At 42.0% G+C, this 26,450-nt stretch overlaps 1 protein-coding gene across 1 annotated transcript; it reads right to left on the bottom strand.

Annotated features, from left to right (window-relative positions):
- Positions 1-2,512: 2,512 nt before the first annotated feature.
- On the bottom strand, positions 2,513-21,601 carry LOC307261706 (uncharacterized protein). The gene is made up of 4 exons (XM_080042284.1): positions 21,098-21,601; positions 8,080-8,252; positions 7,474-7,592; positions 2,513-5,695 (listed from the first exon to the last, which is right to left on the bottom strand). Exons 2-4 carry the CDS (start codon positions 8,231-8,233, stop codon positions 4,736-4,738), a joined length of 1,233 nt encoding a protein of 410 aa, XP_079898410.1. The 5' UTR covers positions 8,234-8,252; positions 21,098-21,601; the 3' UTR covers positions 2,513-4,735.
- Positions 21,602-26,450: the final 4,849 nt, after the last annotated feature.

Raw genomic sequence — 26,450 nt, 5'->3', positions numbered from 1 at the left:
GCAGAGTATGCATGTGGACATAACGTGGTCTTATGGGACACAGCCACTTTTTTTTTGTATTGAAGACTGTCATATTATTTCATCTTGTGCTCTTGGGAACTGTGAAATCTGAGGAATCTTAGCTGCGGTCCTACTCAAGTTATTATCGAAATCTATCTATCTATCTATCTATCTATCTATCTATCTATCTATCTATCTATCTATCTATCTATCTATCTATCTATCTATCTATCTATCTATCTATCTATCTATCTATCTATCTATCTATCTATCTATCTATCTATCTATCTATCCATCCATCCATCCATCCATCCATCCATCCATCCATCCATCCATCCATCCATCCATCCATCCATCCATCCATCCATCCATCCATCCATCCATCCATCCACCTACCTACCTACCTACCTACCTACCTACCTACCTACCTATCTATCTATCTATCTATCTATCTATCTATCTATCTATCTATCTATCTATCTATCTATCTATCTATCTATCTATCTATCTATCTATCTATCTATCTATCTATCTATCTATCTATCTATCTATCTATCTATCTATCTATCTATCTATCTATCTATCTATCTATCTATCTATATCTATCTATCTATCTATCCTTTATTCTTTCATACCATGTAGCTATTGTAAAGCAAACAGCAGATATGAATCTTCCTGCTAATGAACAGGGGAATAATGTCTCTGGGGTGGAAGACGACAGAACAGGGAGAGAGAGAAAAAAGAAAGAAAAGAGAATCTTGACAATATGTCTGAAGCAGTGAGAGACGGAGGTGAGACGGGTGGAGGAGGGGCGGGACCTCCGAGGCTTTGGAGCCAATTCTAGGACCTTGTGATGCAAAACCAGTCCTCGGCAACAGACAGTTCCCATGGCAACGGCGAGCTGCCAAAGTTCCTTGTTGACAAATGACAGCTCCCCTCTCCTCAGCACTCGCCCGGCGATGTGTGTGTGTGTGTGTGTTTGTGTTTGTTTGTGTGTGTTATTTGGAAAGTCCCAATCTTTGCCTTGCCTTGGGCATGGGGGAAGAAGGGGGTGAGGGGACAGTGAGAGAGAGAGAGAGAGAGAGAGAGAGCATTCTGTTATGTATGCAGACATGCATACCTTATTCACACTGACACACACACACACACACTGCATGTCAAACATGCCCTTAGGGGCTTCTGCATGATGCGTTAGAGTTGTATGACTGTTAATCATTTAGGCTACTGTAGTATATAGTGTATGTTTATTCACTGAATAATTGCTATATTGTATACAATGGTAATGATATACTGCTGTGTAGTGCAGTGATTCCCTGCCCGGTGCACTACCCAGGAGTAGCTCAATTAGGAAAATTAGGAAAAACACATATAAAGTCAGTTTAAACACCTGAACACACATTGCAAACACATTTCCAAAAAGAATGATGTGTGGTGTTGATGAAGATACAGTTGTATTACAGTAAAAACAGTCAGTCCAATAACAGTCGATGCGGTGAAATGAGAGACAATGATACTGAGGTATGTGAAGTCGGAGCACAGCAAGGCGTGCACACACACACACACGCACACACATGCCCCTGTGGCACAAGTGTCGTGAAGAGATGATCTTCCATCCTCACCTCGCAACAGCGCTGTCAAGATGTTCAGACCTGTGATTTAACCTCCCCGCTTCACACTGCTACATCCTATCCATACCAACACACACATGCCCCCAACCCAGCCCCCACCCTCACACACACATACAGACACACACACACACACACACACACACACACACACACACACACACACACTCTCTCTCTCTCTCTCTCTCTCTCTTCCCCTCTCTACAGTCTATACTACAATGGTTTAGCTGCTTTCAAGCAAATCGGAGCAATGTCACACAGAACCTGCCCGGCATTAGAAATAATCCAGTAATTAGAACGCACACAGTGAGCACTAATACTGGATCAAAGGAACGTTTGAGTTGAAGCATAGCGATGCCATTGCATGACAGTGTTGCGTAAGCATTCAAAGCATTATACCAGTACATACAGTTTCATAATAGCAAGTAATCATGAGCAAGGAAATTCATTTTTATATAATGTCCCTGCTTTTTTTGAAGGTTGTCTTTAGTGTGTGTATTTGTGTGTGTGTGTGTGTGTGTGTGTGTCAATAGAGCATTGCAGGGACAATAGATGTGACAAGGGAGAGCAGGGAGGAGTGTGGAGGTGACTGCTCCGAGCGGAATGTCAAGAAGATTAACAAGAATTGAGCGCTGAAGTGACACCTGAGAGACATTTGGCGAGTGCAATAAGCTGTGGTACTGCACTCCACTGCACAAGCAGACAGGCTGGGGAGCAAGACAATAGGGAGGCATACACAGACAGACATGGACAAACACACACACACTTAGACAACACACATGGCATTGTTGTAAAGGAATAAAAGGAGGAAGCGGGAGTTTTTTTTTTCAACATTTCATTTACTGATCTTTTACACTTGTCACAAACATCACATACAATTCTCAGAGCACACATGCTCTTTTGTTGTCGTTTTTTTTAAATTCCAGACAAATGCAGTTACATGTTCTCGTCCCGGAAACAAATATTGCTTTGTCAATTTTCTTTTTTCCATCTTTAAGAAATACCACTGATAATCAATGGGTTTATTTGTTTTTGTTTTTAAAATGAAGGGTTTTGAGAAATTATATGAAATGGGCTGGCACCCCGGTTGTCTCATTGTAGATGTGTCCACTGATGTCCAAAACAGCTGTTCTATTGTACATCAGAAGAAAAAAAATGATAGGGACAAATGGCAAGGCAGGAGTAATTCCACCCGACACAATAACTGCGGCCATCCAATCCTTGTCACACAAAAGAGAAAGCACTACCAACTGATATCCACAACTTTGGTTTTGATTTGCCATCAGTGTGAGGACTGTAATCTTCTGAGGTACCAAACCAGATATAAACAACAAACATCCCATCATGCCATCCTGACAGAAAGGCTCTTATACTGTAGATTTGAATTGGATCTGTCCTTGATTTGTTGAATTAAGTCAAGAAGAAAATGTATGGTCTGTCAGCTCAGCACATCCAATGTACGGCTTATCTCAAGGGTGTATTTTCATTTTTTCTTAGAATGACTTGGCAGCCAGTTAGCTTAGCGTAGCATGAAGAGTAAAAACAAGGGGAAATTGCTGGTCTGCCTCTGTCTACAGATAGCACCTGTTAAGCTCCCTAGCTAACAATTTGTATCTTTTGTTTAATCTGTACAACACCCAAAGTGTAGAAATGACACATTGTGGTTTTACCATTTCTTGGCCGGGTGCAGAAACTTCCTGGTTGCCAAGCAACCTGCGCAGACCACAGAGATAGAGAGATACAGTTAATGAGTGCTCTTTAGGGATGCTCGTAACCACATTTTGTTAGCTTTGGTATCAATCTTCACATCCAACTCTTGGCACGAAACCAATATGTGTATTTACTAAATGTTGAACTATTCCTTTAACTTCCACATAGAGCTGACTGTAGATCTGTGTTCATGCTGGGGCAAGGGCCGTCAGTAGTGCGATGCAACACTGTTGTACTATTTAAGTGCCATATCCCTTTGATGTTTTCGGATTTAAATAATGCTCATGGTAAACCTCACCAATGGACATACCAAGCAACCCATAATAACAAGCCTTCTTCTGGTTGAACCTAACTGAATGTAGATGAGGTTTTGAACGTATTTAGCTTTCCAAGGCTTTCAAACCGTCCTTGAAAGTTGGCTTTGAGTTTGTGCAATGTCAAGACAGGTAGTTCTATAAAACATGCATTTTGAAGTAAAGACAAACAGAACACATTTTCGATGGAGAAAATCGGTTCGCTTTGAAATATCACAGACATTTGAAAGAATCCCTGCATTTAACCAATGCCTGTGTCCTGTTTCAGTCAAACGCAGTCACTTGGAATGCAAGATAGCTACTTAACGACAAGAAGAATAACATTAACACACACTATACATGGTCATGGATCTATAAAAACACTAAGGCACTTGAAATTGTGATTTAACATTTACAATGTTTATGATTGTTGTCTCTTTAAAGAAATTGAAGAAAACACATTGTGCCGCCACTGCAGCTCAGTCGCTCGCCATTGCCTGAGACAGTGTCGAATCCAACGGGCTCACGTTATCACCTGTGACCCATGTTTTGATAAAAAGAACAGCTCAAAATCAAGTTTTAAAAATGCTACATCATATCTTGCAAGCACACACACATACACACGTATACATATACAGAAGAACACACTCCCAAATCCACAACACTTCATTTCATAGGCTTGTTTAGGGTCCTGAAACGAGACCGTTGCACCAATAGAAAGCCCCACTTAAGACCTTTAGTTTTGTGCTGTGGGGCTAAGAAAAATTGTCTTGGAGACAGTGCAATCGTAAGCTTCACTTCGCCATTGGGATTTAAGATCCCCACCGTATGTGACCTTAGCTTAGCTTTACAACTGTTTAACCAGAGCCAACAGTGGTCAAGAACTGTCGATTTTCTTTAATCTAACCATTACACTAGCAATGGAGTTGAATGGAGTTTATCTGTGTGCCACCCAGGAGTGTATATTAAACCATTAAAATAAAGCTGACTTGGTATCACTATATTGTAGGTAGCTCACACCTTCATCTGCTATGGAGGAGAAATAATCTTACAACTGATGACAGTTGTCGTCATCAATACATTGTCATTCAAAGAGCAGTCCATTTTCTATTGTCTATGAGCCCTGCGGTGCCAGAACCCGGCCTTGTGGAGGTCCCTTGCTGTGGCAGCTTTAGAGTCCCACTGAGCAGGTCTCACAGCCTTCCCCTCCTCCTCTTCCCCCTGCTCTTCCTCCTCCTGCTCTTCCTCCTCTTCTGCTGCCCTACCCGTCACACAGCTCTCCTCCTCTGTCCTTGTGTGTGAATGACTCCGCAAGGTCCTAGTCCTAGTCCTACTTTTGGGGCTTGACTTGTCCTTAACAACCTCAAGGGAAGGCCCAGCAGCTTGCCTTATTCCATCTTCATCATCATCTTCCTCCTCTTCTTCATCCCTCTCTTCCTCTTCCTCTTCATTTTCCTCCTCCTCTTCCTCTTCCTCACCATCTTCATCCTCCTCGTCCTCCTGATCTTCTTCTATGGCCACCGTTAGCCCTAGCTTGCTACTGTGGCTAGCTAGCTGGAAGAAGGAGTGTGAGGAGGTGTGCGGCGTGGACGGGCAGGTCGAGAGAGCTGCGTCGTACATGGAGAACGGCAGGTGGAGGTAGTGTCCCGCAGCAGCCGCCGCCGCGTATATGCAGCAACACGTCTGGGCGCAGTCGGGCCGGAGATCCGCCTGTCCGGCGCGCACCATTCTGAAGCGCTTACGCAGGGGAGGGCCAGCTTGAGGGGCTAAGCAGATGCGGGTGGGTAGCGTGGTTCCGTGGAGTGCCTGGTGGTGAGCGGGGGTAGTGCTAGCTGGTGGTGGCGGTGGTGGGGAGGGACTGCAGGGCCCAGTGGTGAAGGCCTGGGGGTTGGGTGGGACTTGGAAACACCAGTCAGTGCTCTGGAGCAGGATCTCAGTCCTCAGGCGCCGCAGGAGGTTGTTGACCAGGACGGAGCGCCGGAGGAAGGCCTCGGGGTCGTCGATGAAGCGCATCTTCTCCAGGGAGAGGCGCAGCACATGGGCCCGCTCCTCCAGCACTGGGGCAACCTGAAGGACATGACACCGTTAGATACATGTTAAATGGTTAGTTAGACAAAGAAAGCAGCAGATCCAGATTCATTAAGACTTGACAAGCTCACATGTGTGAGTGAGAATAGATAGTTTTCATCTTTTTAAGATATAAATCAAGTTGCAAACAAACCCTTAGAAAAGGCTGATGTGCAGGTGAATTAATCCCCTTTTCAAGCACAACTACAACTACTTCATCATGCTTCAGGTCCGATCAATTGAGACATGTGTGTCAGAACTCTAGTTGTAGAATTTCTCACCTATATAATGCCCTCAGAAATACCTACAATTGAATGAAAAAGTCCTAGGCATTTACAGGACTATGTGCTAACAATACCCAAAATGCCCTTAGAGATCCAGAAATTAAAGTCATGCAAAACTACATCTGTCAGTATTGATGCAGAATTGAGATGATTTATACTTTTTTTCAAAATGGCTATGGCTATGGCATGTCTATCAAAGATGTAGTATTTATTAGGGATGCACCGAACATTCGGCCACCGAAAAAGTTCGGGCGAAAATGGCAAAATAAGTCATTTTCGGTTTCGGCCCGAAACAGTTAAAAAGCCGAACAACATTACCGAAAATTGGCGAACTAAATGACACTAAGGAAATATGTTTTTAAAAGAGCTGCGCACTTGTAAACCAGGAAATGGCAGTAAAGAGAGACGTAACCGTGTATGCGAGTCCACGTCTGTTTGTGAGCGCGCAGCAGGAGCAGTTTGTAAAGTCCGTGCATGAAAATGTCAGAGTCCAGTGTGGGAGCATTTTTTCAAACTGGATGAAACACGGCGCAGACAGTGCAATGCTTTGCAGCATAAAGTTAAAACGCTCGTCCAAGACTGATGTTTAATCACCTTAGAAACACATAAGCCTTGCGCGAGCGAAGCAGCGATTCACCCGGTGAAACTCTGTGACAGACAGTGTGACAGTTGGTAACGGTGTCATTCACAGTGACACCTCGCCGGTGAGGGCCGCCACGCAAAAAAAACTTTAGTTTGACAGCTAAAATGATAACCGGAGATATCCTGTCCGTTAGCACTGTTGGGGGAAAAGGCTCCTACGATCTGATTGCATTTCTCGAGCCTGAATACACAGAGCCATGTCGGCAAACTGACAGCGCGACTAAATATGTGTCCAGGGAGCCGCCTCCCCTCGTTAGTTTCAGTCTACAGACGAAAAAGTTACAATCACCTCCTAAGCATGGATATCTTTTAAAGCCTCTCATTGTTATGATCAGGGCTTTGATGCAAATTCTGAAGTCTGAACATTACGGTGTCAGCTGTGGTGCAGTTTTTTTAGAGCAACTCAACCTGCACTGCACTGCAAAAAATGAAGAAAGGCAATAAGTCGATCTTTTTGTAGATTCATCCTCATATAAGTCAAGGTAAAAATCAGTTCACAAATTAATTCCTAGTAAAATTTAAATTTTACTCTTAGATTTGAAGGTTTTACTGTTTATTTATTTATTTAGGGTTGCTTTTTAGTTGTAGGCTTTGTTTGAGGAGAACATTTGGGAGTTCATGTATGCAATGGTGAAATAATTGACTAAATAATAAACAAAACTGAAAAAGCCTCTTTCGGTATTCGGTTTCGGCCTTTCGGCGAACTGTTTAATTTTATTCGGTTTCGGCCAAGAATTTTAATTTCGGTGCATCCCTAGTATTTATTAATAAGAGTGATTATATAAGAGTTCAATGGATACGGTCTTGATTAAATATGGTGTGTATCCTGAATGTGAGTGTGTCATCACTTACAGTTTGGCAGTACGTTCTGAAACTGAAGGGATGCTCATCATCATCATCAACAAATTTCCTCTTGAAGTATGCAATCCTTGATACGGAAACATGTTCTGGAACTCGCCTGCAGGGGGGTTCTGCAGACAGAGAAACATTTCCATAAATCACCTGCATTGTTACCGTAAATATCATTACTAAAAAACACATAAGTTCCAAACATTAAAACATTTATTATAGTCCCCCTAGTTAGGTTTGTGTTGATCCTAAGTCTCAAAAATAGCCTGAACGGCAGCAGGCTATTCAGGAAGAACACATTTCAATGTTAAACTTTAGATGTCTTGGTCATATATTTAATTAACCCTAAAATCAAACTGAACATCTAATAAAAGCAAGAACACACACTGCCGCCCTGCAACCATGTCAATTAGTTGACAGCTCTACTCCAATAGCTGCAGGGCCATGATAGACAAATAATGATGGATGGCTTGGACAGATGGTTCTAATTGCCAGGTCTCAAAACAAAGGACTTGGATGTCGTGCAAAATTCTTGGGCATCACCAGCATGTTGTTAAATCAGGCTTCGATAAATTGACTGAATGAACAAACAAATATGATGTAGCCTACCTTGTGCAATTGTCTCTTCAGAGCTGCATGGTGGGGCAGGGCTTGTCAGGCAGGTCTTAGTGCAGCGCTCGGATTCCCATACGGGCTGGTATGTGGAGAGTGGGGGGTCTCCCTCTGGGTCCAGGAAAGGATTCATGGACAAAACTAGGGTCATCTCTCTCCCCGATTCAGCTCTAGAAAACACAGAATGGACATCAGGACCGTTAAGCAAACAACAAAGCAAGTCAAAAAAAATAATTCCAAACATTAAAATATCCCATCTTTGTTAACGGCTTCTTTCAAACATAGTTCAATTTCATATTTCAAACGATGCTAGACGGAGGTGATAATTGTTTGTGCCATGAAACCCCTTAATATTCTGTAAAATAATGAGAATAATGATAGTTATCTCAGTACCAGTTTGCAAACTATTGACGCACATGAACACACGTACTGTCCATGAATTTCACACACAACCCGCTTATGCTTTCCTAATGATGTAGGTGGTAAATGATAACAAGATGTTTATCTGTGATAGTCGCTAATACGTTAGTGCTGTGTGGAGGAGTAACGAGCTTCTGTGCAAGCTGCGTGACAAATCTGAACGGCAATGATGGTGAGCTAAGAACCGGCAGATGGCTGGTGACTTGACTCTGCGATGGGCGCTGTACTGTAAACGAGAAGGACACAGATGGAGAGATGACACCCACTCACGCCATTTATTCCCTATTGATTAAATTAGTTGGTAGGAGAGTTTTACGCCAACTTGTGTGGATAAAATGGATCCCACACACACACACACACACACACACACACACACATTGAATCGCTCTGGGAGGCTGTGTCAACAGAATGATAATCCAGAAAGCGATAGGAGATGTGGACAGTGCCAGTGGGTCCATTTCACGAGACAAACAGCTTGACAAAAGGTATCAAGCGGGCACTGTGCGTGTTTGATTTTAATTAATGTTGATTTATGTCAGTTTCCAAGTAATACAAACAAAAACCTGAGGCCATGTCCCCTTATGTTAAGAATTAAAGCTATAGTGCATAACTTATGTAATTACAACAACACTGTCGGTGCATCTACATGAAGTAAGCCTTTGGTGATCACGCATGGATTGTATTCGTTCTGCTGTATGTCCAGTGTACGCCTTTTTTATGGCAGTATAGAATCAACAAATGAATCATTTTGTGGGCCCATTGTCGGGGGTGACACCAGTTTGTAAATGCTTCCATATTGGGACGTACAGAGAGAGGTTTGTGGAGATCATTGGCTTAATCAACTTTATGTCAACTAATTTGGCAATGGCTTAATGTGACCCGACATTTATATGCAAAAGCTACGCACTATAGCTTTAAAGTAATGCCGATGAGGAGAAATGACGGCACATTACTCGGTAGTGGGAAGTATAAGCCTGCCAACTGAGCTCTTCAAAACAGAGCCCTACTGTGTGACACCGAGGGGCCCCGAGAGCCTAAGTCTGTCTGTGACTCTCTGAATCCGAGGAGAGACAATGCATCCTCCTTTTGATCACGGTGAATGGCTGTCATTTGGTTCGCTGTTGATTCCTCCCCTTCATGCAGAATGCAAAGCCAGCTGTTTGGAACCTTTCCTTGTCAACACCTTTGCCCCTCAAAGCTTCTCCTGCGGCTGCCCCTCCCCTTTTCCCTGTCCCACGTGAGCAGATATCATCGCCCACGACAACCCATCTCCACAGACCAAACCGAGGCGAAACCATCTCAGGCTCACCCCTGTTGGGTGGCTGATTAAAATGTCCGCTTCAATAAGCTCCCTCTGCGTTGCTTGGATGAACAGTTTTATTTTCTGTGTGATGCGTTTCTAGTGTTTGGCTTTTTAACTGGCTAATCACTAAAGCCAGTGAAACGTCACTTGAGGCAGTGCTGCTGCTTGCCTCACACCAGACCTATCTAGCCAGCCACAGGGAGTAACTGATTACCTAGAACAGCATTACATTTTTGAGGGTAAGTAGTATCCACAGTCGAATGCAACAGTTAACGGCTGTATCACTGCACATGTTGTATCGAATCAATCAGTTCTACACATCTTATCGTCACTCATGGACAAAACCCCCCTGGGATTTCCTGCTTTATCGGGGCGAGGGGTATTTGCATGTCCTTGTGTCTGTCGGAGCAGCATTGTTGGGTGCAATAGCAAGTAAGCTCTCTCCAATAGACAGACTGTCAGGAATGCACACTAATTTGTAAGTTGGCGATAACATTTATTAAAATGCGATTCCTCTGTAAAGGCAATATTAAATTGCAATTTCGATGTGTATACAGTATGTCGTGATATGGAACATTTTTAGATGCTCCCAAAAGAAATTGGGTCAGCCCTGTCATCATGGGTCACCATCTGAAGGCATGTGCATAAGCTTTGGTTAGATTGCCAGTTGGGTGGAAGGCTAAGGCAGACTGCTAACAATAGTAGTCAAGGAAGGTAGGTGCTCAACTCTTTTATTTTCTAAATTTGCTCATGGGTATGTCATGAACAAAGGAAAATGAGAAAAAGTATATTTCAAGTGCTCAGCCAAATTGACTGATAGAGCAAGGCTGCCATCCATAGAGCCATGCTGTTAGCTTGGCTAAAATAAATTGTGTTAATAATTTACAATATTGTGGATTGCTATTATAGTTTCACATTCTCTGTTTTTGGATTATTTTTGTTTATTTAGTTCTCTAATTTAAATGTTGGTATATTTTGTACCTGTTTGTGATTAAATCAACAGTGTGTAAAGATGGGGGGTGCTTGGTGGGGGCCCCTGTGCAGAGTATAGTTGGGATCTGGGAAGGATATTTGTGTCAACCTATGACAGGTGAAAATAAGCAGCTGGTGAAGACATGTGCATCAGAGGAGGAGACGCATGATTCTTTACACTTAACTCAGGTCAACAGTCTGTGTCAACAGAGCAAAGGACAGTAGCAACAAATTTAACACGCAACATTCAACAAATGGGTCCAAATTACAGCACAGTTTACTCCCACATTTCACCAACATAGTCTGATGTTAACGCATGTGGAAGGACTGCAGGGAGCATCCAGCTGAAAGACATTAGGGTTTGCTCTCTCTCTCTCTGACTGTTGAAGCCTGCAACACTTGATTATTCACATTTCATAACGTTGTGTTGTCAGAGTTGAGATTCCACTGCTGAGGCCCCCCCTCCCCCCACCGAGGACCACCAACTAGGGCCAATTATGTCAATTTTATTGAGCGCTAGTGCCATGGTAAATTAGCAGCTTAGCCCTTCTCATTTCACCCCCAAGCTGTTTTTTACCCTTAGCTATTTTCCTCTCCATCACCTCCACTCACTGCTACTGTTGTTGCTACGTTAGCTCGGGCACAAAGAAACAAGCATGTCATCACTCTCTCTCTCTCTCTGTGCCCTCAGTGGGGACCCCCATCTCAACACACTCCCTCCCTCTTTTACCGTCCCTTTCATCCCCCTATTCTCAATCTCTCTCGCTGACATGCTTTCAACATGCGGTCACAGCGTACAGCTCTCTAAACCGAGGGGGGTGAAAACAAGAAAACAATGAGAATACTCACTGAGCAGCTTCCCTAACATGTATAGCAATACTACTTGTTCTTCAAATAAAGGGAAGATGAGAAGGAGCAGGAGGAGGAGGAGGGAGGGGGAGACAGAGTAGTGAACAAGTGTGTTTGCGTCTGTGAAAGAGGAAAGGGAGAAATGTAGGGGTTGAGAAATCAAAACACGGAATGGAGAAAGGAGAGAAAAATGTCCCGAGGGGATATGGATATCATACCTCTCCTTCTCCCTTTCTGTCTGCATCTCACAGGGAATGTGGGAGTGATTGCGAGCGAGGGAGCGCAGGCTGACTATGTGTGTGTGCGATTGTGTTAAACAGAGTGTGTATTTGAGGAGGAAAAGAAAAAGAAATTGAGAGAGTGCTTGAGTGTGTGTGTGTGTGTGTGTGTGTGTGTGTGTGTGAAACATTGCTTCACCTCTGTTCAGTCTCCTCCGGCTCCATCCCTCTTATCTTCCCTCTCTCACAGCTTCTCTACCTCTGTCTGACTGTCTCTATCTCGCATTGGTGTTTTCATCACTCCCTTTGATGATGATGAGAAGCTAATTGCAGCGCCGGGGCATGAGACAAACCGTGGGAGGGAGACGGAGAGAGCAATGGAGAATAAGGGCGAGAGATGGAGGGAGGGATAGATGGAGTGAGTCAGTAAAAGGAAGGATAAGTGCCTTAGGAGCCTTGTCATGAGTGGAGACAGATCGCCCGCAGGGATGATTTCTGCTGCTGTGATTGACTCCCTCCCTCTGGCGCTCAGATAGACAGGCGTGCACACACACACACACACACACACACACACACACGCACACACACACATTCACTCAAACATGCACAGCTTGAAGCAGCCTGAAATGTTTTGGAAGGAAAGTCAACTCAGGACACGTCGGTCGCCGGCAGAACAATGCGGTACCACAGTGTTAAATTGTGGACTCCTACAAATGTAAAGTAGGGGTTCATTTATGTTCCTCAAACAAAGCTATTTTTGGCACTTTTTGGTTTGGCAGTGCGTTTGCCAACTTTGAGGATTTTAATTCTGGGACTGTTCATTGTGTGTTTAAGTAACAACTGCATATAAATAAATTATTGATTTTACTTCTTCAAAAGAGCCTCGCCCACACTACTACATGCTCGAGGAGTGACCTCTGGGAAATGTAGTGTAAAAAGAACAAGCACTGAGCAAAGTTACTTGAGACAAACTTCAAAGAATCGTAAGGAACTCCATAGTAGTTTTCCTACTCTACACTGACAGTGGCAGAACATGCCTAAATACTTTTTAGCTTCACATAGGGAAAATAGTGTTTCAAATATTAATAAGAATTTTGTTGGTATATTGTTATCATTGTAGGCAGCAATGTATTGTACAGTGTGAAAACTGACTTAAAGCTTTACAGGCTTAGCAACAGTACCTCAGGCGGGTGGGGTTAAGCAAAAGTCAATTGATCTCAATGTAGGGGAGAACGGGGGAATCTGAGGCATCGGGTAATGTGAGCCACCCCCTGTATCTAGGCAACGGAAAACATTTGTGGTCATGTGAGATATATGTTTTCAAGCCCCTCTCATTTCCCCATGGCCCTGAAAGAGAGGACCTCATGGTGCTGTGGTAAGCATGTTTTTTCACCAAAATAGGTATTTTGCATGTAAAAGTAAATTTTCTTGCTGTCAACTTAATCAACTGTTGTGCCAAAGCAAATGTATTCACGTAGAAAAACTTCTATAATACGTGTTGATGAACTACCAACATATAAAAACCATGTGATGATATTAGCGAAAGATTGGCCTGAAATGCTAAGAGAGGTAGTTTTTTCTCAAATTGTGGTGGTGGGGGAAAGTGAGCCAAGGGTCCTGTGTTCTGACCCCCAGACTGTGTTCTAACCAAACAGGTTATATCTTTACTATCTTTATTTGAATCTTATTAAAACCTTTTGAATTATAATATGTTGTATTTGATTTTGTTCAGAGTTACTTTCAAGTGTTTAGAAAATTAGCTTTGCTTAATTGACCAAACCCCATCATTCTTTTACTAGTCCGACATTAGTTCTGGAATGTGTGCCTAGCTTTCAGGATTCTAACTGTTACAATTTGTGTTGTTATGGTAGTTTCAGAGTGGAAAAAGTAAGTGGATCAGTTTACCCCCGGCTGGTTCACTTTACCCCCTTGATTTTTCTGGTCCGTCTCAGTTTACCCCACAGCTCGGGTAAAGTGAGCCACATCACAACTTTTTTTAAAACAATCATATTTTCACTGCCCTTTGTCTTGAAAATATTCTGCTAATGCCCATTTCTAGGAAACATCCTGAATTAATGGGAAATGTGTACATTTGAGTGATAAATCATTTTAGCTCGCTTAGAGGGGAGCAAATGTAAAAAGTGGCTCAGATTACCCTATTATGTTGTTATATAATAAACGTAATTTGACGTAAAAAGAAAAAAGTGCACAGCAACCCTTACAGAATTTTTGAGGCAGACACTGATACTGTAGGCTACTTTTGAAATGTATTGTTTAAGTTTTCCAAGCCATTTATGTTTTTATGCACTTATACCCCCCTCCCCCCTATACTTTGTAGCCCCAACTGTTTAAACATTTAAAGTGGTGCTGTCCATGGTTGCAGGAATTTATTCTATTAAGGAGGATGAAATATAACCCTCCGCTCTGCAAACCAAAAGCCGTGTCAAAAATCAATCTGAAAAATCAACAGCTCGACAGTAAACAGTGCAGCAATCGATACGGGGAGCTCTTAGCTTATCCGCTCGTTATCTTCATTCTGTCTGTCGTGGCTTTCTAAGAGTGTTTTGGAGTTCCATGTACTTGCCCTCGCCCTGCGTTTAATAAATAAATAAAAACATCCAAAGAAAAAGGAATATATTTAAGCCAAAAAGTGGGGGAGGATTTCATTTGTTCAATGATTCTAGGAAAATATGAAACATGCCTTTAATAAACTTTGTGCTCTCTCGCTTTTTCTCCGTGACCTCAAAAATGCTAATCGATCCAACATGGGTTTGACTGAGTGTATGCTCAGGCGTTGTGTATGTGTGTGTGTGTGTGTGTGTGTGTGTGTGTTAAGTGTTTACTCCCTGTTCTTTTGGCTAGGTTTTTACTGAGTCTTTCCGGGCCTTAGGGGACCAGATAGCAGTGAAAAGAGTTCATGTCTGTGGTTTTCACATCAAAATAGATCCCAGACCGCCTGCGAGGGTCTCAACAGCACACACACACACACACACACACACACACACACACACACACACACACACACACACACACAAGCATGCAATGTGTCAGGACTTCACAGCTGCACTGAATCAAGCTGATAAATTGTGGAATAGGGAATTGTGCAGAGGACATGAGCGTGTGGGTAACATTTTGCTCTGCCGTATTGCATTACCACAAATTACACGGGTACGCGCGTTAAACAAAAGACTAACATGTATACCAAAATTGTATGTTTATAGTGCGGGGATTTGAGAAATGTATAAACTGTATTTGCAGCAACACAATTATTAGAAAGTTATTTACAGCTTACTGGGATCACCATAATTCATTACAATTATGTGTCTCTGTGTATCTTTCTCTTTGATGTTGCAGTAAATTTAGCAGCTTGTTAGAAAATGTACGCATAACATTAACTGCAATTATATATGTTGAGACAATCCGATGTGTTTCTACATTGATACTTTTCCTAAGATGGACATTGTTACAGTTCTCTCTGCCTGATTCTCCATCTTACATCTTGACAACTGTTCAGCATGACAAGTTAAATGATAAATAGAGTATTGCTGACTGCCATTATGTGTGATCAACTGTCAAACAACAATTACATAAAATACTTTATTTTCTATGTAACAGACAAAATAAAAAGGATAAACGCTGTAAATGTTGGTACTCAACTCGCTTATGTAATCCATCTTTGCAGGGATTCAAAATCTATTCCTAAAGGAGACTTTACTGTATATGTGCATCAACTTCATGTTCTGCTATGATGGTAAGTTGAACCATGTGCCCTACGGCTCATTTCACTGGTGAGAGAGTTCACATGAAATGGCCAACGTAGGGTGCAGCATGAGAAACAAAAGTCAACTGAAATGTATTCCATATGTCTAAAGCGCTGCAGAGGGCGTTGGCAGCAGTAACCATGTGCATATGTACAAAGTAAGTCAGATCAGATTTTTTTCAAGTCACTCTTTGGCAATGTCAGCTCTTGTCATTGTTAGTCCCTGTGTATGTCACTATGTATCCATGTACAGGTTACAGACAAGTGTGTGTGTGTGTGTGTGTGTGTGTGTGTGTGTGTGTGTCTGTGCGCAGTGACAGTTTGTGTGGTGGACTCAATCGAAGCGAGGCATCTCCAGAGTGAGAGGATAAGTAGGCGTAGCAGCCTGTGGTTGCTTTGACAGGAGCTTCAACAGCCAGCTTCCTGAGAGTGAGTGTGTGTGTGTGTTCTCACGGCAGCAGGCACTTTGAATTTCACTGGAAGAGGGAGACTTGAGTATACCGGCACTGGCTCACCACCAGCTCCTGTGCAATTCTTCTTCTTGCTTCTTTTTTTTTATAGTTTGATGCCTGCTGCCCTGCGCTCACACAGACACTGAATGGTGATGTGATTTGACAGGGCCATTGGAAACTGTGACATGTGGAGAACCTGTTGTATCTTTATAGTTCTACCTGGTCACCTGCTGCATCACTTTGATGATTTGGAAGTTGAAGAACATACAATCTTGGTATGATTGAGCAGGTTCCCATATAAAATGCAAGAAGATATGACACAAAAATAAAAGCTGTGTAACTTACAATTATTTTCATTAGCAATAAATCAATATACATTAGATAATGCTACCGAATATGCATGTTGCTATATGTTGGCCGAAAAGCAGCAACATATCGCTATTGGCCACAATGATCCAGTACTGGTTGAGGTCTAAGCAAAAAGAGTGCAGAAAAATATGCATCATCGTGGTTTTCAAATGACTGAATATCCTATCTGATCGAATATTTTTCAAGCCTCTTTTTTTGGGCAGTTTTAATTAAAGCTGCATTACACACATTGACTCTCTGTGTTTGTTCATTACCTCTTTAAGTGGCACTGCTACCATGAGAGATGCTTAAGAGTCACAAACATGCCAATACTCAACCAATGCCCTACAGAAATGCACTGTATGTCGCGCCAACACCTCCCACGCTCGCAGCACACATGTACAGTATGTCCTTATGCAAATGCTGCTTGAATTGCTGTATGTTAATATCATGGTTCAAAAGGCTCAGTCAAGGCAATCTTAAAATACCAAATATCAGAAAGTTCAACTAAATAAAAAAGAAGGTTAAGTGCATTTCTTTTTCTACCTGTAATCCATTTAAAATTATACTAAGCACGTGCAGCAAGACAAAAAAAATGGATACCAGAACATCTTGTGTGTGTAACTGAGAACTCTACGCCAAGACACAGCCCACTTCTTCTCAATATGGAGACGCTGTGTCCCATCAATATGCCTGTTGGCGTGGGGGAGGCGAGATTGTGCCAGTGCTTCTGCTGGCATATGAGGATGAAGCACACAGCAAGAGAACAGATAGAGAATAGAGAATAGGTGTCATGGCATCAAGTCCTCCTTCAGAGTAGCAACAACAAGGCACTGTAAAGCCATGAATCAAACAAGCAAGCAATTAGCCCTCTGCTAGTAGAGTGGACCACAGTCACACACAAACAGTTACAACAGCCAGGCATGGGCACAAGTCTAAAGAGGCATGTTCTATGCAAAAACACGAAATACATGTTTAGTTGGGCTTCCTTGCCCTCTGATATTAACAACAGGGTCAGTGGCTACAAGTGAGTCCATCCCTTCAAACATTAATGGATGACATTAGATCCTTATACACCGTAGGAATTTGTGTGTAGGTTTAGGAAGTAGTGAAATTCATAAACCCCCAGATTCCCGTTAAACAGCCTGGCTGCCATCCCTGCTTCAGAGTGAAAAGAAATGGACTAAACCAGCTGTCATTGGACGTATGGGGCCAACTCAGATCACCATATAGATTAATAGACTGATAAAACAAAGAGCTATCATCATCCAGAGGCAAGTATGGTGTCCTAATTGGTTCTTAAAACGCATATTGTATTATTTGCTGGTGACATTTTTTACTCTTTCTTATCAATACAGAGCATCCTTTTGTGAACAAGCCAGATGAATCATGACACAAACGCAGTAATCGCCTTCCACTCTTGTGTCGCGTTACGTTTGTATTTTTTTTTCTTTTTTAATTATGCATCTTAAGGTTGTGTATGTGTCAGGAGTCATCAGAGCAGCTCAGAGTTGGTGGAGTGGAGGGCCGTCTTGGCGGCGATGGCGTGACTAAGCTGAGTTGAGGGCCCTGGGGGTTTGGCCTCGGGCGTTTTTTTTCGTTGAGTGGTGACACATGTGTTGTGACAGGGCAGCTGTACAGTGTTGCATTATGGACTATCTGGGGACGGCTTGTTGTGGCTGTGAGGGTTAACAGGCCAGGGGTCTGTGGGTTTCCTTACTGCCGCGCTCCCATAGGCGGATGCAGCACATTATGGACGGACAAGGGCATCGCTATGTAGTCGTTTAGAAAAAAAAACTTGTTTGGCACGTCATACTATAATGTCAATCCCAGCCTGTTGAAGGGTTGTCCAAGCTGAGTTTTTTTTTATTTTCGGTATTAAACTGTAGGTACGATGGAGTATTGGGGCCAAGGGGAAAAATAAAAAAATAAAACGAGGGGAATAAAGTTGTACATTTACGGGATAAAATTCGTAGCATTATGAGAATTAAGTCGTAATTTTACGAGAGAAAACAAACAAACAAACACGGGAAAACATATTAACCTACAAAACGAGAGCAGTAGGCTATAACTTCAAATTATGACAATATTTCTTCTTTAAATTAACACACAGTCTAACACTATGACTTCATTCTTGTAAAATTCCGACGTAATTGTCGTTATTTATTTATAAAAAAATCCTCAAGATGGCCCTCATACTCCGTTGTTTGAAGGTCATCTTCAAATCTAATGAAATGGCTCTGTAATCCACCACAGATATGTTTCCACTGTGATAAGAGAACTACTTTTACCTTTTGGAATGTCAGGCATTTTGAAGCAATGTTTGAACATCTTGCATTCATTCTGTCCTGCGTTGTCTCTTTTTGGGTCGCTGCAGGATTTGTGGTAAATGCAGTTTTTTCCGGTGAAGGTGAAAGTCTTAAGGTCTTCGCTATAAATAAGTGTCATGTCACACCTTCCTCTATTTTTGCACTTGTGAAGAAAAACAAACGCGCGTTCTCCTTTCCCTCACAAGTCGTCCCCCTTAGTTGTGCGAGTGTGTGTGTGTGTGTATGTGTGTGTGTGTGTCTCTCTCTCTGGAGCACAAAGGCATATTCATGATGGGAAAGCGGTGCCTGAGGGGAAAAAAGAAGTCTTAGGGCTACACCCTGCGGTCCTCACACACACACACACACACACACACACACACACACACACACAAAACACACAGTAAAGCTGCTCAACTTGTCTTGGTTGAGATCATTTGCACAAAACAGCGCAGAGAAAAGAGAGGGACAAAGGGAATGAGAAGTGAAGCCAGGCCTATTTGTTTCCAACTATCGTCGGCAGTGGTACATCCATTAGCATTTTGTCAACTTTCCTTTGTACTGGAATTCACATTATCGACAACACAGTTTTTTCTCTTCCTTTTTGGCAAAATATAAAGCCATTACGGTTTCATGTATTAACCGAATACTTTGAGGGCTGTTCATTTTATTCCTGGCACCACGTCCAGTCGTCCTCTGAACGGTAGCCTCTTAAAAAATGTATTGCACTTCCTTTGGCGCTTCCTTCGCTGGCATGTCTGCTATACCTACCAGCCTTGTGTTTTGAAATGCTGCTCCAGATGTGAGTGTGTGTGTGTGTGCCCCGCTGGGAGAGATGAATGGCTGGTGGTGGGGGCTGCAGCAGTCTACTACCTACAGGTTCACACTCTTAATGAGCAGGAGAGTGTCTGCTGAGAGCCAGATATGATTGATAGAACCTGCGACAGAACTGGGAAGAGAAAGGGGGAGTCACAGCGAGTGGCTTGTGATAAAGACGGAGTGGTGTAGTCGAGAGAATTTGGCATGGGACTTGCCCGTACTAGATGCCAGGAACCCGTCCATCCACCATGCTGTATAAAGCCACAGTTCTTCTTCTTCTCCTTATTCTCTAGTCTGTTAGTTTAATCTGTGCTGGATGTTCCTCCCTGTTGCGTGCCCCCGCTATATTCCACATAACACACTTGCTCCCTCCCAAGGGAAACAAATAGCAAAAAAAGGTGGAATTCCTTGGCGAGTGTCTCTCCGGATGTTGTTGGCAGCAGTGAGTGCAGGTGAAGCACATCCAACCCTATTACCAGCCCCACCGTGCTGGAAGCTTGTCTTTCACCCGAGCGTCAGATAGATAAAGAACAGGGGGAAAATGGTGTGTGTTTATTGCCCGTATACTTGCCATGTTTGAATAATTTTTTTAATCCGGTCTGTTGCTAACATTGTGTTAATTGGTCCAATGCCCGTGACACTAGGACAGCACAGAAAGTGACATCAAGGAGAGAATTACAACAGAAGGCTCAGAGGAATTCAGCTAAATCGTCTAAAAAAAAAATACTTCTTCCTTTCAGAAGGCAGTGGGAGCGCACAGGCAACTGCCACTTCAGGATTTGCAGCCAAGAGCAGTCAGTCCCCCCCACAAAATAATGAAGTGAGTGTGGACGGATGCCAGGAGGGGTGGCTGCTTATGTCAGCCTGTATAATATGTTAGAGCAGGGTGTCTGTCATGTCATACCAGTGAGCTATTGAACTGCCCCTGATTCTCATCCCTATGGGCATCATCAGATCTCATCATTCTACTACAGCAGCTTCATACAAATCATTCACTCAGTGAATAGGGAGCGAATGAACCACTTTCGACTCAAACAGTTTTGCTAAATTGAAAAAAATGCCTTTTAACGATTCAGTTGAGGCAGTTTGTAGGCTACTTGTGAAATTGTTCTCATTTATCAATTTGCTTGAGTACAATTTTGAACAAAACATAAGTAAGGTACTCTAAAAATGTGCCTATTATGCATTTAAAAAGCAACAACAGCGTTAAGTAGGCCTAATAAGGTACTGTTTATCTCTCAGTGTAACCTCATTGAATGACATGTGAAGTAGTCTATGGGCGTCAACAATGTACGGTACACCTGCCAACATTTTGTTCCGAATACAAATGGCATGCTGTAGTAGGGTTATAGGCTATTAATATTTTATTATTATAGACACAAATAGCCTACACACGTACGTTTCAGGTCATGTAAAAAACTTAAGTGAGAGAGCGTTTAGGAATTAGCCTAATAAGGAAGGCAAAAAAATGCATTAGCCACACATAGGGTACTTTTTACTTTTCAATACTAACGCCGCTGAGCACGAGACTAAACATTTTGACAAAAACAATAGACATAGTAGCTTACCTCTCTTGAATTGTTTTGACCTCGTCCTCGGCTCCACACTTGCTTTGTGATTAGGGGCTGGAATCCAAGGTGCGCGAAATTAAAAAGATTAAAAACTCAGAATAAACACTACCGTGTCCTCCGCCTGGCAGCCCGTTCTTCTAATTTTAGCCCCGCGAGCAAGCAGACACGCGAGCCACAACTGGCGGTTTTAAATGCCACTTATGTAATTACTGGTTAATTAGCTACGTGTCCAAACAGTAACCCATGAAGCGCGCGCGATTCTCTCAGTAAACCCGCGTGAAGCATCCCCGCGCGCTTTCCTCAGAGGCAAAAACGCATGCAGCTGTTGTTTTTGCTTTTTCCTTGCTGCGATAAGAAGGTGGGCATGGGTCGTTTGGGCTCCGTGGTAGTCCATACAGGGTGGCTTTCCAGTGCAGAAGGTCCCGGTCAGCTCACGTCGTTATACGGCTGACAGTTCACATGAAAGTGCGGCGAAGAAAACAACACCGACGACGCAGCTCCATCCCCTCCAGTCAACTACTGCCGAGGAGTTCAGGTGCAGCTCGGAATTTCCACTCTTGGTCCTCAAGTGAAAAGTGAGTGGAAGGCACAGCAGATTTTGGAATTGATAGTTATGTTGGTTTTGTTTAGTTCCGCAACGCAAGATACATTTTCTCATTGACATCGAGTTATTCTTCACTTATTTCTTGAATAACTGATTTATCGTTGGTCAACAAAACGTTACAAAATTGTCAAAAAACGCCCATCATTATTTCCAAAGGTCCTCAAATTGTTTGCTTTATCCATCAACAAACTAAAAACGAATGCCATTTGATTTACTTTCACGTGGCCTATTCATTTACCAATGTAAACAGCTAATAGTTGGGCAATATTTATTGTTAAATGTCACAAAATGAAACAAATATCAAATTGTTTTATCAGCTAATCGATATATTGTCCATTCATTGCAGCTTTTTTCTGATTTTGTCATGTCCATCAATGACTACATGTTATAAGCCCACTCGTCTTTTACCTGCGTGTTCCTTATTTTCCTTTTGTCTCCTCAATGTCACATATAATGGCAATTTGTTATGGCATGTGCACTGAATTGTCATCTTTCCGACAGCCACTGAAGGCAATCTAACACTTTCTTTTAGACGGGCTGTGTGTTGGAGATCTGCTCTGCAGGGATGTGACCGACAAAGAGAGTAGGGGAGGGAGGGAGCGAGCCCCCTCTCATCTGTCATGCATTTCCCCTTTGATTCAGCAGCAGCCACTGAATCTTATTTTCCAGCATTGCTCCCCCTGAGCGCTTTGTTCTGCGTTCAGCCCTGGAATGTGCTGGAGAGAACACAGTTAATTGTAAAAAACCTTATACCTCTGATCTTGTTTTCCCTTCCCTTTACCTTTTTTTTGTATCCCCATCCAATAGTTTAAACTGCCACTGAAAGATTCAGGTTTGTGCCAAGATCACACAAAGCAGGGGCGTCAATTCAGTCAGACTTACATCACAGCAATGTCTCTGCAGAGTGGAACGAAGAACCCAATGGCTTGAAAGTTATTTTCCGTCTGTTTGATCAAACTCAGCTCACAAAATGATCAGCTAACAGGAAACACTTCTCGTTAGTGTAACCTGGGATGCAAAACAAACAAAACCCAATGTGTACTCAAATAGGGAAGGTATTGTGGATATTTATTATATCCACCTGTTGACATACACCTTTAAGCATTTACTGTGCCTTTCGGGTGAACCAATACCAATGTCATAATGTCCCTGGTATTTCGCAAAACCATTTTCTGGCAACAATATTTGTCGACAGATCAGTAGCAGCTTTTTCTCACGGGGAGAAAATAGTTTTTCAAATGAGCCACCCCGTACCAGTCAACTCTCCCCGTTACAGTTGCAAGCAATCATCTTTCACTACACAACTTGTGTAGCACTAATAGTTGGTTCCTGCATTTATACATTTAACTAAGAGGAATGAAAGGTTTGTCATCATAAGTGAGGTTCAGATTTGCCAAACACTGTACGATGCGATATTTGCTCCACCTGTTGGTTGTTTCGTAGCGATGCGGGATAACATGCAGACTTAAATAACTGTAATAGTGGAAAGCCAAATATCTCGAATAAATATTACCAAAAGCACAAGCCCTAACAGTATGAAAGGGCTTGGACTACAGTGTCCAAAAAAATGTGTTCATAATATCAACATAAGATATTTCAAGTGTAAGTTTGTTAACATGTGATGAGGAAAAAAATGCTCCAAAACATTTTTTTTTTCCCTCGGCTCTTTTTATAACAATATCATCACATATAAATCCTCTCTATCATAAATCCATTTGTAAGACAATTTACAAATCTAACTCTATCTGAAGTACAGAATAGAAGTACATTTACAGTACAAGTACATTAAGACACTGTGACACAAGGTTGCTGAGTGAAGAACAGTAAGGCACCAATGCCATCTGAGGCAAAGGTAGTTTCCAATCTCAAAGAAAAAAAAGACAGATAAGTTAAAACCAGCATTAAAAGCCCAAAGAGCAATACTGCAAAGCATAATCATATTATTTGTAAAACCTTATGATGTGAAACACATCCTGTGAAAGTTTAGTGAAACAAAAAGCTAAGAGAATGTCCTATCCAGTCTTTGTGTTGTTCGTACGGAAGCAAAGAAAGGTAATAATTTTAATTTTAAAAGCAGTTTACTATAAAGAAGAACCACTACTGAATTCTAAATGTTGACATTTAATCCCACTCCAGAATTTTACTTTGAAAACCAATCCATCTCTATTCATTTAGTTAATGTCTATATTTTAGGTTCACAAATTCAAATTCCTTTTCTTGGATGACACCCAACCTGATAAAACTGATGTCTGATCAAGCTAGTCCACATGTTAAAATTCTAATTTTCTTCTTGAATTGTTCCCAATCCAATTCTACCAATTATAAACTATATATTTTGTCTTAATTTTAAATTTTGCGACCTGGAAATGACCAGCTGAATTTTAGCAACCTGGGGTAGTTTTTCTTTAATTATGATACATAATTATAGCATAAATTAGTGCCTCATTTTCACATTTAAGTATTAAGCCGCAGCGAAACCTAAATCATTTTGTCCTCTTTTTGCTTCCGTAGAGTTGAAGCTAGACCTGGATTCAACTTTCAAAAAAATAAGTTGCAAATTAAGCACACTAATAATAGTGTTTTTTTTGTCATATTATATTTTCCATTCTTTCTACCATCATGTATTTCTGTGGAGAGTTGTTGACGAGATTATATGTCGTCAATGTTCACCATTCATCATCTTGGTAGAAATACAATATGCACAAAAAGCATCTTCTTCTCTGCTTATCTTGACTATTAATATTCACGCACACCGCCTTTTCATTCCTTTTTTTCTGCAGTTGGTTGAACGGCGAGACAGATGTCAAATCAAATGAACAAGATTTATAAGAAACACATACTGCAATAACTGATTTTCACAGGACCAATGCCAAGCTAACTATCTTTTACAAGGTATGTTTCACTGTTGTGCTGTAAAGGCTGTGCTAGTGCTTCACACGGTTAAAAAGCATCAAAGGTGAAAAGTCTTGAGCAAGTGTTTCAAAAGACATAACCGTGTTACTTTCTCCTCTACAACATGTACTACTGACACAATTGAACCATTATTATTGATACAAAAATAGATAAGAAAACATTGACTGTATATAAAGTATATGGCAGACAATCAAGAAGTGGCTTACTTGGTTCTAAATACCGGAAATTTAAAATTCAGAAATTGTCACACCCAACAAGAAAATGCAACAACTACCTATATGAGAGCCCCCCAAACCTCCTTCATAACACACACACACACACACACACACACACATACACACACACACACACACACACACACACATACAACCATACATACACATGTCAACTTGTTAAACGCTGCACAAAGGTAGCTTTCAGCACAACCACAGGCACAGTAAAGAGTATATGTATTTTCTGTAAATGAAATGACATGAGAAGAATGTGCCCGCAGCGAGTTTGTCAGTGCACGTTGTGGCTCCAATGAAAACATTTCTTAAAGTATGAATGAATGGCCCAGTCCTGGGTGTGCTTTCTGTCATTATGGATGCAGGTCTGTGTGCTCTGAGGGCGTGTCTGTGTCTGTTTTAGCTCTGGGTCCACAGAAAGTAATTTATGAACAGACTTAACCATAAGGCAAGGGATTATGTGTGTGTGTGTGTGTGTGTGTGTGTGTGTGTGTGTGTGTGTGTGTGTCTGTGTAGCCACAACACTAATTAGCACCGGAGCAGGTAAAAGAGAGGAACAGGTATATTTAGTTTCTGTCCTGTTAGCTTTACCGCTGTGACGTGTGTGTGCCGAGTTTTTCTAAGAGATACCCATAAAAAAGCGTCATAAATTTGAATAAACTTTCAATATGCCTTTGACATTCTCTTTGACTTTTGAATAGGGAATGGGTAAATCTCAAGATCACACAACCACCACAATAACTACTACGCTTATCTATATATAACATACCTCAGTCTGTCAGTCTTTATCCAAAAATATATAGCTATCCGAAGCGCTCATTTCTTTTCAGAGATCACTGCTGAACTTCATCTCAACATCAATCACGTCACCTTCACTGTCAGCGGTGTCAGGTTATATGTCATGCATTGGATTTGCCTGATAAAAATGGCTGACATGACTTAGTTTTTGTTTTGTTTACTTAGGTTGAGGTTCAGACAATGTTGAGACGTTTTGCCTTGGCAGTGTTCGACTGATATGATATGAGAGGGATTTGTGAGTATTGTAGTATTTCAGCTCCCTGGAAAACCTATCCAAGATGGCCACCACTTCCCAGGCCTTCAAAGATATCTGCCTCCATCCTCTGAAAGTCCTTTGAATGCAACAGATAACAGAACGCAATGGATTTTCAGTAGACAAATTAGGATGTGGTAATGAATGTAGATAGCTATCATGATGAGTTGGATGGTAGCTTCACGTAGCCACACCTCTGGCTTAAACAACTGACTGGAGAAATTCAAACTATTGAAGGGTTGGTAGTAGTAACCATGAGTTCGCTGGTTCGAGCTCCGGCACCGGACAGGAGGGTGTTAGTTGTAACTAGGGCTGTCAAATTAACGCGTTAATTTCGATTAATTAATCACAGAAAAATTAACGCGATTAAAAAAATTAACTCAGATTAATCGCACTTTTATAGTGCCCTTTGACCCGGTGCAAAAGGGGTGAGATGATAGCGCAGCTGTACCTGTAGTTTGCGGACACGGCCCGCACGGGATTAAAGAGTAAAGAAAGAAGCATAGAGAGGGTTCTATGGATGTTTTATGGGAAGCTTCGGGCAAATAAGCATGA

This window comes from Ammodytes marinus, assembly GCF_949987685.1.
Source record: "Ammodytes marinus genome assembly, chromosome: 15".
Taxonomy (NCBI): Eukaryota; Metazoa; Chordata; class Actinopteri; order Uranoscopiformes; family Ammodytidae; genus Ammodytes; species Ammodytes marinus.
Note: the sequence above shows the minus strand (reverse complement) of the source record. Positions and strands in the feature narration are given on the sequence as shown.

Coding starts and splice junctions, on each gene's coding strand:
- LOC307261706 (XM_080042284.1), bottom strand. CDS start 8,233: ATGACCCTAGTTTTGTCCATGAATCCTTTCCTGGACCCAGAGGGAGAC. Junction 7,593..8,079: donor TGAAGAGACAATTGCACAAG/GTAGGCTACATC, acceptor CTCTGTCTGCAG/AACCCCCCTGCAGGCGAGTT. Junction 5,696..7,473: donor TCAGAACGTACTGCCAAACT/GTAAGTGATGAC, acceptor CATGTCCTTCAG/GTTGCCCCAGTGCTGGAGGA.